This window comes from Nycticebus coucang, chromosome 1 (assembly GCF_027406575.1).
Source record: "Nycticebus coucang isolate mNycCou1 chromosome 1, mNycCou1.pri, whole genome shotgun sequence".
Lineage (NCBI taxonomy): Eukaryota > Metazoa > Chordata > Mammalia > Primates > Lorisidae > Nycticebus > Nycticebus coucang.
Genome location: NC_069780.1, coordinates 36,026,533 through 36,038,580, shown reverse-complemented (window position 1 = coordinate 36,038,580; position 12,048 = coordinate 36,026,533). Strand labels below are relative to the sequence as shown.

Sequence of the window (12,048 nt, the reverse complement as noted above, 5' to 3'; positions counted from 1 at the left end):
GAATCTGTTTGGCAACAGGTGAGTCCAGGGAGAGGGCAGAGACAGAAGCTGCTCAGTCTGGTAGGGAGGGGGATGACGAGGAAGGAATCGAGATTAGTCATTACCAAGGGGTTTGTCATCAGCCAAGCCCAGGTTCAGGCCTGGTCCTGCCACCCTCTGCGACCTTGCCCTTCAGAATCTCCACTTTCTCTGTTAAACCCTGCCTCATAGACAAGTTTGTGTAGCAGTTGTCTCGGCCTCGCCCCATGAAGTCCTTAGGAAGCATTTGCTGCACCAGTTTTGTCTGTTGTGAACTTGTTATTTGAGCGATTATCATGTTAATTATATTATTAAGGAGTCATTGCATAAGAATACAGAACTGGGTTTAACCTCAGAGTCAGTTTACTTATCTGTAAAATGGGGCTAATAAATAGTCCCTATCCTAGAGGGCTGTTACAAATGAGCTGATGCGTGTGGAGCACTGAGGACGGTGTTTGGCTGTTTTGGTCAGTATTACTCAAGGATTAGCGAGTTTCAGCTGGCTGGGGACTGCAGGTGGGCTCCAGGCTGAGGGAACAGCAAAGTCACTGAGGCAGTGGCTAATAGTTGCCATTTACCAAGGGTTTATCACTTAATTCTGATGAGGCTAGTGAGAGAGCCAACTCACACTCCCATTTTAGAGGTGAAAAGATGAGAACACCTCTGTACTGAGCTGGGATCATGAAGTTATTACCCAGCAGAGCCCAGCCTGCCTGTTCCCCTAGGGAGCCCTGAGAAAGCACTAGGCACCCCCTGGTTGGAGGCTGAAATCTGAGGGTAAGCGACAGGATTCTGGTGCCGTTTCCTGCCCAGGTGGCCTCCCCTCCTTGGGGACCTCAGGAATGCATGGCCTCAGAAGCCAGGCCATGGCCAACTCTTCCTGAGTACCCAGCCTTCTTTAGAGACCTGGAGACTGGGGATGCACTTTGCGCCCATCTAGGAAAGAAATGTGGCTGATGATTCAGTGACCACTGCTTGGGGCAAGGGAGTGGTAAGGGCCACAGGGCAGCTTCCACTGGCTGATCTTCCTGCAGTTTGTCACCCCCGGGAGGCTGCAGGGACCAGGAAAACCAGTCTAGCCTTAGTCCTTGCTACAGACACAGGGCGTTTGTCCTCCAGCCTGTTAGCCAAATAAAACTTGGGGCCTCCAGGTGAGGTCTGTCACATCAAGGACTGGAGAGGGGCCACGTGCTGAGTCCCTTCGTAAAAAATTTTTTTAATTTTTAAACATTTTTAATTTTTATTTATTTGGTTTTTTTAAATCTCAGATTAATGTTGAGGGTACAAACTATAAGGTTACAAGGTTTGTGTTTGTTAGGTGAGGTTCCTGTTGTATTGTGACCCTCCCCCAGGAGGTGTGCCATGTACCCTTACGTTGTGCCCTTTTTTTGAGACAGAGTCTCACTTTGCCTCCCTCGATAGAGTGCTGTGGAATCACAGCTCACAGCAAACTCTAGCTCTTGGGCTTAGGCGAGTCTCTTGCCTCAGCCTCCTGAGAAGCTGGGAGTACAGGCACCTGCCATAACGCCCGGCTATTTTTTGTTACAGTTTGGCCAGGGCCGGGTTCAAACCCTCCACCCTTGGTATCTGGGGCTGGTGCCCTACTCACTGAGCCACAGGTGCTGCCCTACATTGTGCTCTTTAGGTGGGAGCACACCAATCCTCCTCCCTCATCCCCTCTCTGAGTCCCTTTCTGAGCTGGGCGGAAATCCCAACCGTGGCAAGGTACTGGCAAGTCTGGGGAAGAAATCCACATTATAACACTGGGTTGTCGGCTTGGAGTTCTAATCCTGGGCACCTTCATCTAGGCAGGAGTGTGGTGTAGACTTAACACACATGGGGCGGGGGCGAGGTTCAAACCTTGGACTCCAGCACAGGGCAGAGTCACAGTGTCTGCACCCTCTTGTCTCCTCAGCTACACACAGGTGCCCTCTCAGTGCTGGCTCTAGGACTGCTCAGATGACAGCTGTATTAACTCTAAATTACCATACCCTGACCCTCATTCATTTTCCCTTAACACTTAACTCCCCGACATTATGTATTTATTTGTTCAGATACATACACACACATGTCTACAGTAGAACCTCCATAGTTGACCACCTCCTTAAGTTGACCTAATTTTCATAGATCGGACACGCACCACATGTACATATCAGCACAGTAGGGCTCGCTGCTTATGTTGACCACCTCTGTTGACCACTGTCTTACAGTCCCCTGGGTGATCAACTTAGAGGTTCTACTGTGTATATGTGTGTGTATACTCAAGAGGACAAGAGCTGATATTGTTCACCGTTACATTGCCAGCTTCTGTAAGAATATATGACAATTAGTAGCATCCTTTAAATATTTCTTGAATAAATAAATTTAATCCCCCAGCAACTTATGGCACAGGTGCTATGATTACCCCTATTTCAGAGAGGGAAACTGACCACTAAATGCCCAAGTAAATTGCCAAACCCACACAGCAGATAGGTGGAGGAGGCCAGGTTAAAAGGTTAAAACCCAGACTGCCCCCAGCATCTCCAGGCTTTGCCACTATGCTCTACAACCTCGCAGGACACTGCCCAGGTGCACTGGAAAGAAAGCCTTCCTTCAGCCCCTGCCTATTTAAATAAGACCCCTGATTTTAAAAACAAAGAGAGAAAGAATTGTTCTTGGAACTCATGCTATCTAGGATGACCAGCAGCATAATATTTACCCCCAGCTAGAAGGGGAAATAGCAATGTCAATCGCTGTATCCAAGAATGTATCTGGACAGAGGCCATTGTCCCAGAGAATTCAATACTCTGCAGCCCACCCACTTAGTGACGAAACACCAGCAGCTCAGAAAGTTAAGGTGGATGATCCCGTCCAGGGTTGCCCAATGGTGCTGTAATCTGAACTATTGCACAAAGAGAGCCTTTTTGACAGCTGGTTTGTGTTTTTCCAACATGGACCATCATCTCTTCATAAACAATTAGAAAAAACATGCCGCACATTGATGTGTCCTGAGTGAAGAGTGTCAGGGTCGCTTCCCTTGTAGCCTGTTGGAGGTGGCCAAGATTGTCACGGGGGAAAAACCTTCATCTACATCTAAGGCAACGTAAAACCTTCCAAGCACAGAAGTGGCTGGAGGCAAGAGAAGCATTCAAGTTGGGCAGTAATACCTTTTTGTCACAAGCAAACACATTCAGAAGAGACTAATCATAGAATTTAAATATGGTCATAATTACAGTATTTGGGCTATAACTTCCCCTTCTTAAGAGTTCATGAAATGTGACTGACATTTATGAAATGTTGAGTGAATGTTATAGTTTTGGCCTAATAGCTCTGCTCTAATAAATTTATATACTCAAAACTATGTATTTGTTTACAGATAAATACATATCTCATTATCTGAGTTTACTTCAAATTAATCTGGGATGGAAGTAGGGGAGTGAGAGTGTTGATTAAACAGGATTGGCCACAAATTGATAACAGGTGAAGCCAAGTAATGGGCGAGGAGGGTTAGTACACTATTCATCTGTTTTCACCTGTGTTTAGAATTGCTATGCTAACAGCGAAAAGATAAGCAAATAATCAAAGCAACTTTTGCACATAGTACAAGATTATTGAACCCCAAGAATGTGTCCAGCACTCTTCTCTGTTACAATGGGTCATGCAAAACCAGGTTCGGCCCTCAAGGAGCTTGGAGTATTGGAAGAGAAATATGTTGTAAATACATTGTAAACTTTGAAGCATTCTCCAAGTTATTTCTACTTATATTCCCAAACATGTATTAAGATGAGTGCAAGATATATACGTACATTATATGCTGAGCACTGTGTATATTTCTCAGATGCTGAGAGAAGTGAAACCAGGCCAATAAAATGTCGTTAAATGCTACAGCACGTTAATGTGAGTCTACAGCTAGAAGGACAGTGCAGAAAATTTTGTAAAGAAGTAAATAAAAAACAGAATCAGACCCTGAACTGTGGCACTTTCCAATCTAGTCGACTCTTTTCTGTAAATACAATATTTCCTCTGAGGCCAAGTAAGAATACATTCCTGGAAGGCTCCATCCTGGTTAGGAGCAGAGGGTCTGGATCCAGACAACAGGCTTGCCATCTAGTATCTGTGAAACCTTTGGCAAGTGACTTAACCTTTCTAAGCCTCAGTTTCCTCCTCTACAAAATGGGTTTAATAGTACTGTCTCACAACATTTTTGTGGAGACATAGTGAGTTAACATAAAAAGTGCTTGGAGTAATACCCGGGGCACAGTGTGCTCTTAATAAATATTAGCTTTTTTTTTTTTTTTTGTAGAGACAGAGTCTCACTTTATGGCCCTCGGTAGAGTGCCGTGGCATCACACAGCTCACAGCAACCTCCAACTCCTGGGCTTAAGCGATTCTCTTGCCTCAGCCTCCCGAGTAGCTGGGACGACAGGCGCCCGCCACAACGCCCAGCTATTTTTTTTTTTTTTTTTTTTGGTTGCAGTTCAGCCGGGGCCGGGTTTGAACCCGTCACCCTCGGTATATGGGGCCGGCGCCTTACCGACTGAGCCACAGGCGCCGCCCAATATTAGCTATTTTTATTTCCTACTTCCTTGAACAACAAAGCTTTTCAACACTAAAAGAAAATTCTCTCCAAGAGAGGAATCAGGGCTTAAAAGAGTTACAAGTTTTAGTGAGTGCCACACAAAGACTATTAAACCAGCAAACACTGATCCACACCCTCAGAGGAGTAGGTCCAGAATGAATTTGAATGACAAGGAAAACAACCAATCTTCTTAAGGCAGTTTCCTTATTAAATTTTCACTTTAGTAACAACCTGGTTATGTGATATTTTCACAGACAGCGTGGGTTGGGGTGTATAAAGAAAGAAAAGGCAAATCTCTCTGCATGTTGCTAGACTCAGAAGACCCGGAGATACAGCTGGTATTCAGCCTGCCCTGTTATGGCTGTTTGCTCTTCTCAAAATGCTGACCGTGGCTCATGGGCGTGGACACAAAACCACACGGTCCATATTATGACAAGCAGGTTGTGATGACCTGCATGGGTCACTCACCCTCTGAGTATCTCAGTGAAAAGGCATTTATACTAAGGGGCAACGTGACTTTTCCAAAGCACACATGTCCATGTTTAGTAAATAGAAGAACTAGAAGTTTGTCTTGGCCTACCTCTGAGAGGTTATTTAAATGTGTGACGAATCTGTTCGATTGCTGAAGTAGTTTTAGGTGGTATTGCCATCTAAAGTGCAGCTCTTATCTCAAGATACCTGTTACTTGGCTCAGTGCCCATATCTCAGTGGTTAGGGGGCCAACCACATACACCGGGACTGGTGGGTTCAAACCTGGCCCAGACCTGCTAGAACAACAATGACAACTACAACAAAAAAAATAGCCGGGCGTTGGGCCCGGTGCCTATAATCCCAGCTACTTGGGAGGCTGAGACCAGAGAATCGTTTAGCCCAAGAGTTGGAAGTTGCGGTGAGCTGTGACACCACAGCAGTCTACCCAGGGTGACATAATGAAACTCTGTCTCAAAAAAAAAAAAAAAAAAAACCACACACAAAAGAAAAAAGACATCTGTTACTTAGAAATGTTAAAGTACAATGTAATGACCTGCCTATAATTGGATGTGGCTGCTTATAAAATAATAATTGATAGTGGAAAACACAAAGAGAAAACAAAGTTTTATAAATACATATATCTGGATTTTTCTACTCCCTGTTTTGAAGCATCACTTAATTGATACCTAGGGGGAATAAAAGATGGTATTAACATCCACTTGTCGGCAAAACACATTAATTATCTAGAATTTATGTGTAATTTGAAAATGTTACTCAACTTTCCACCATTTCTTTACCCTCTTTATGATCACAGCTACCTTAAAAAGATACATTTTCCAGCTACTGAGTTCTTGGGAGGTATTCAAAGGCCACAGAAGTTCAGACATAGCAGCTCCTTCACAAAGGAGCCCTAGACTGCTAAAGTCATATAATTCCAGGCCTTAAATCATGGCAATTAGTGTTAGAAAACATCAGTAATGATCTAACCCAAATTTCCAAAGGGAGAAATTTCTTTTTAGTAAAATGGTAAGTATTCATTTAAAACTTTTTCCACATGTAAAAACAATCATTTGAGATAGGCCTAAGAACATAATTATACAAATCTGCAGCAGCAGCAGGGTTATTTCTAGGCCAATGCCTGGATGTTATAGTCGATAAATGCTTCTAATGGCTAATCAGTGGCTGATGAGCTAGCCACGAAGTAGTTAACTCAAGTACTATTCGTTTGTCAAGGACGCCATCTGCTGGTCAAACGGAATTCATCTGTGGCTCCGCAGATAGTGATTAGAGAGTGGTTAAAGAGTGATTAGATCAAAATTTAAAAAGATGCAAAGACATATCAGAGATGAAAGTGATTAGTTAGAGATCATCTGATCCTAACTACTTATTTTATAAATTAAGAGTCTTGTTACAATACTGACATATTCCCAACCAGAAGAGTGAAATACTATAATTTATCAAAATGTTAGTTCACACAGAGTAAATCTGAAAAATATTGACTATGATAGCAACAATGAGTATGAAATTTTATAAGATGAAATTAATCCACATATTTAAGATGATTTCTGGTTTAAAACTGTTGCCCACTTTTCTCAGGGGGAAAAATGATATGAGGTTTGAACTTGGAGTTAAACTAATGTTTCAATGGCATTTTTGATCACCGCCGGCTGTTTCTTGGTTAAGATATTTACCTCTCTGGGTAAAAGCTACTTGATCCATGTTTGTATATGTTTATGTATACCTAAACATGTATGTATATATAGGTGTGTTTATGTATATGTAAAAGCAGTATGTTATATGTTATGCCTACATGGTACCAATTTGTTTTATATGTAAATAAAAGAGCACTCATAAATTAAATTAATAAGCCCAGGCCCTTTTTAAGTTCATATGAATTTAGTAATGTTTTATAAGCTAGTTTGCCCTCAACATTGTCAGTCCACACACAAAAAAAGATATTTACGGGCGGCGCCTGTGGCTCAGTGAGTAGGGCACGGGTCCCATATGCCGGAGGTGGCGGGTTCAAACCCAGCCCCGGCCAAAAAAAACCACAAAAAAAAAAAAAAAAAAAAAGATATTTACTTCTTTGGCTTAATATCCTTCATCCATAAAAGGTGAGTCATAATACTCCACCATAATAAGATCACCTATATAAAATACAATGGTGAGCACACAGTAGGAACCCAAAAAATGGAGAAAAAGAAAGGGTGGCTGTGGTTGTTGCTACCCTGTTTCCCCGAAAATAAGACACCCTCCGAAAATAAGACCTACTTACAGGAAAGATAAGACGTCCCCTGAAAATAAGACCTAGCGCATCTTTGGGAGCACACCTTAAAATAAGATACTGTCTTATTTTCTGGAAAACAGGGTATTTTTTTTTTTTATTGTTGGGGATTCATTGAGGGTACAATAAGCCAGGTTACACTGATTGAAAACAGGGTATTACTAATATTGTGGAGAAGCAATAGCTTCCTACATGCCTAATACCAGGGTTGTCGGGAGAATGAGGTAACGTAAAAGTTCTTTGTAAACTGAAAAAAGTGTAATATATCTAGAAGTTAGTATGAGTTAGACACAGATAGTGATGTATGTACCAAAGGTTACAATTTTGGGGGTGGGGAGGTTATTTTTAATTTTTTTTTTTTGGCTTTTTAAAAATTTTATTTCATTGCTTATTTTTTATTTCTTTACTTTTTTTTTCTTGTTATTGAGATAGAGTCCCACCCTATGCCCCTGAGCAGAGTTCAGTGGCATGGTAGCTCACTGCAACCTCAGACTCAGGCTATGGGCACAGCCTCCAGAAGCCGCTGGGATTACAGGCGTTCGCCACTGCGCCCAGCTGGGTTTTTCCATTTTTTTCATGAGTCGGGGTCTCATTGTTGCTCAGGCACGTCTTGAACTCCTGAGCTCAAGCAATTCTCCTTCCTCAGCCTCCCACAGTGCTGGGATTACAGACGTGAGCCACTGCACCTGGCCAAAGGTTACAAAAGAAGCAACACTTTCCCTTGATTCCATATATGTGAATCTCATTTATCCATTGTAAATGAGCAGAATAACCATGAACTCACTTTTTCCATTGCAACATACAATGAATACAAGCATAGTATTAGATTCTAGAGATAAGTAAGTAAAAAGCTTGTGCTATCAAAAAAAAAAACCTGGCTTATAAAAATAAAAAACAAACTTCTTGGCTGGTTATTCAATGCCATTCCTATCAAAATACCAACATCATACTTTCAAGATTTGGAAAAAATGATTCTGCGTTTTGTATGGAACTGGAAAAAACCCCGTATAGCTAAGGCAGTTCTCTGTAATAACAATAAAGCTGGGGGCATCAGCATACCAGATTTTAGTCTGTACTACAAAGCCATAGTGCTCAAGACAGCATGGTACTGGCACAAAAACAGAGACATAGACACTTGGAATCGAATGGAAAACCAAGAAATGAAACTAACATCTTACAACCACCTAATCTTTGATAAACCAAACAAGAACATACCTTGGGGGAAAGACTCCCTATTCAATAAATGGTGTTGGGAGAACTGGATGTCTACATGTAAAAGACTGAAACTGGACCCGCTCCTTTCCCCACTCACAAAAATTGATTCAAGATGGATAAAGGACTTAAACTTAAGGCATGAAACAATAAAAACCCTCCAAGAAAGCATAGGAAAAACACTGGAAGATATTGGCCTGGGGAAAGACTTCATGAAGAAGACTGCCATGGCAATTGCAACAACAACAAAAATAAACAAATGGGACTTCATTAAACTGAAAAGCTTCTGTACAGCTAAGGAGACAATAACCAAAGCAAAGAGACAACCTACACAATGGGAAAGGATATTTGCATATTTTCAATCAGACAAAAGCTTGATAACTAGGATCTATAGAGAACTCAAATTAATCCACATGAAAAAAGCCAACAATCCCATATATCAATGGGCAAGAGACATGAATAGAACTTTCTCTAAAGACGACAGACGAATGGCTAACAAACACATGAAAAAATGTTCATCATCTCTATATATTAGAGAAATGCAAATCAAAACAACCCTGAGATATCATCTAACCCCAGTGAGAATGGCCCACATCACAAAATCTCAAAACTGCAGATGCTGGCGTGGATGTGGAGAGAAGGGAACACTTTTACACTGCTGGTGGGACTGCAAACTAGTACAACCTTTCTGGAAGGAAGTATGGAGAATCCTCAAAGCACTCAAGCTAGACCTCCCATTTGATCCTGCAATCCCATTACTGGGCATCTACCCAGAAGGAAAGAAATCCTTTTATCATAAGGACACTTGTACTAGACTGTTTATTGCAGCTCAATTTACCATTGCCAAAATGTGGAAAGAGCCTAAATGCCCACCAACCCAGGAATGGATTAACAAGCTGTGGTATATGTATACCATGGAATACTATTCAGCCATTAAAAAAAATGGAGACTTTACATCCTTCGTATTAACCTGGATGGACGTGGAAGATATTATTCTTAGTAAAGCATCACAAGAATGGAGAAGCATGAATCCTATGTACTCAATTTTGATATGAGGACAATTAATGACAATTATGGTTATGGGGGGGGAAACAGAAAGAGGGAAGGAGGGAGGTGGGTGGGGCCTTGGTGTGTGTCACACTTTATGGGGGCAAGACATGATTGCAAGAGGGACTTTACCTAACAATTGCAATCAGTGTAACCTGGCTTATTGTACCCTCAATGAATCCCCAACAATAAAAAAAAAACCAAAAAAACCTGGCTTATAAAAATAAAAAACAAACTTCTTGGCTGGGTGTGGTGACTCATGCCTGTAATTCTAGCACTCTAGGAGACTGAAGCAGGAGGATCCCTTGAGCTCAGGAGTTCAAGACTACCCTGAGCAAGAGTGAGACCCTGTGTCTACTAAAAATAGAAAATCTAGGCAGGCCTAGTGGGAGAGGGGCCTATGGTCTCAGCAACTTGGGAGGTTGAGGCAGGAGAATCACTTGAACCCAGGAGTTTGAGGTTGCTGTGAACGAGGCTGATGCCACAGCATTCTAGCCTAGGGCAATAGAGTGAGACTCTGTCTTCAAAAAAGAAAAAAATTCTTATTGAAATATAATATTCCTAAAGAAAGTGCACCAATCCTAAATATACAACTGAATGCATTTTCCCAAAGTGTACACACTCAGTTCAGTAATAACCAAATGAAGAAGAAACATTACCAGGAACCCAAGAAGCTCTCCTTATATCCCTTTCTGGTCACTACCTCCACCTCTCAAAGTAACCACTATCCATGGGAAAGACGGATTTTTTAATAAGAAATTGGAATATAGGATAAGAAGTGTATGTTGACCCAGTATAAAAATACAAGAGATTGGCACTGTGAGTCTGGGGAGATAGGACTCCAGGCATCTCTGGCTGGTGGGATCTGCCTATCATCACCCCTGAGAGGATACAGGGAGTCAGTGAGAGACTTCTGGACCAAAGAGGAGGACTAAAACAGTGGAAAACCGACAAGTGGTCGCATGTGTTCAACCCGTCTAAACCCACCCGCAACTTCCACAGGCATGAGAACTTAAAGAGCAAGAGGAAGTGAAAGGAAAATTAGGGCAAGGAAACAGATAAAAGAAATCACTCATGAGGAAGAATCAGCAGAAAACTCCAGGCAACATGAAGAACCAGTCCAGAACAACCCGGCCAAGGGACCATGAGGTAGCTACTGCAGAGGATTCCACCTATACAGAAATGTTAGGAATGACAGAAAGGGAATTTAGAATACACATGTTGAAAACAATGAAAGAAATGATGGAAACAATGAAGGAAACTGCTAATAAAGTGGAAATTAACCAAAAGGAAATTCAAAAACAGAATCAAATAAGAGATGAACGATATGAAGAATATGAAAAGGATATAGCGATGATGGGCAGCAAGATGGCGTCTGCCAGCAGGGTCGTGCAGGTAGTCAAGCCGCATACTCCATTAATACGATTTCCTGACAGAAGAGACAATCCTAAACCCAATGTATCAGAAGCTTTGAGATCAGCAGGACTACCGTCTCACTCTTCTGCAATTTCCCAGCATTCTAAGGGAAGTAAATCACCAGATTTGCTGATGTATCACGGTCCACCAGACACTGCAGAAATAATAAAAACATTACCTCAGAAATACAGAAGGAAACTTGTGTCTCAAGAAGAAATTGAATATATCCAACGTGGAGGTCCAGAGTAATCACTATGGCTGCTGTTTGTCATCAGACAAAAGAATTACCTTTACAATAAATGACTTCCAAATGAAAAAGGACAAATTGTATATTGAACAACTTTAATAAATCTTGTATTAAAAAAATGACATAGAAAATTTAGATGGACACTTGTATCTCCTAATTTATGTATTTTGCTCAGCTTCTCCATAAGCTTACCTAAATGTTTATATACTTATTTTTTTTTTTGGCCGGGGCTGGATTTGAACCCGCCACCTCCGGCGTATGGGACTGGCGCCCTACCCGCTGAGCCACAGGCGCCGCCCTATACTTATTAAAGTATACATTTATAAATGTTAACCTATTAATTTACTGCTGGTTATCAAATATGACCAGTGTTGAACTATTAAAAGCACACAATATCTAAAAAAAAAAAAAAAAAAAAAAAAAAAAGAAAAGGATATAGCAGAGCTGAAGGAAATGAAACAATCAGGGAACTTAAAGATGCAATGGAAAGTATCAGCAACAGGTTAGACCATGCAGAAGAAAGAATTTCAGAGGTAGAAGACAAAGTTTTTGAGATAACTCAGACAGTAAAAGAGGCAGAAAAGTAGAGAGAGAAAGCAGAACGTTCACTGTCAGAATTATGGGACTTTATGAAGCGTTCCAACATACAAGTTATAGGAATTCCAGAAGGGGAAGAAGAATGCCCCAGAGGAATGGAAGCCATACTAGAGAATATTATAAAAGAAAATTTCCCAAATATCACCAAAGATTCTGACACACTGCTTTCAGAGGGATATCGGACCCCAGGTCGCCTCA

The 12,048-nt window shown here is 41.5% G+C and overlaps 1 protein-coding gene across 1 annotated transcript; it reads left to right on the top strand.

Moving 5' to 3' along the window:
- Positions 1-10,943: 10,943 nt before the first annotated feature.
- LOC128588423 (alpha-ketoglutarate dehydrogenase component 4) lies at positions 10,944-11,388 on the top strand. Its single transcript, XM_053595225.1, has one exon. The coding sequence runs from the start codon at positions 10,944-10,946 to the stop codon at positions 11,253-11,255; it is 312 nt and encodes a 103-aa protein (XP_053451200.1). The 3' UTR covers positions 11,256-11,388.
- The last annotated feature ends 660 nt before the right edge of the window (positions 11,389-12,048 follow it).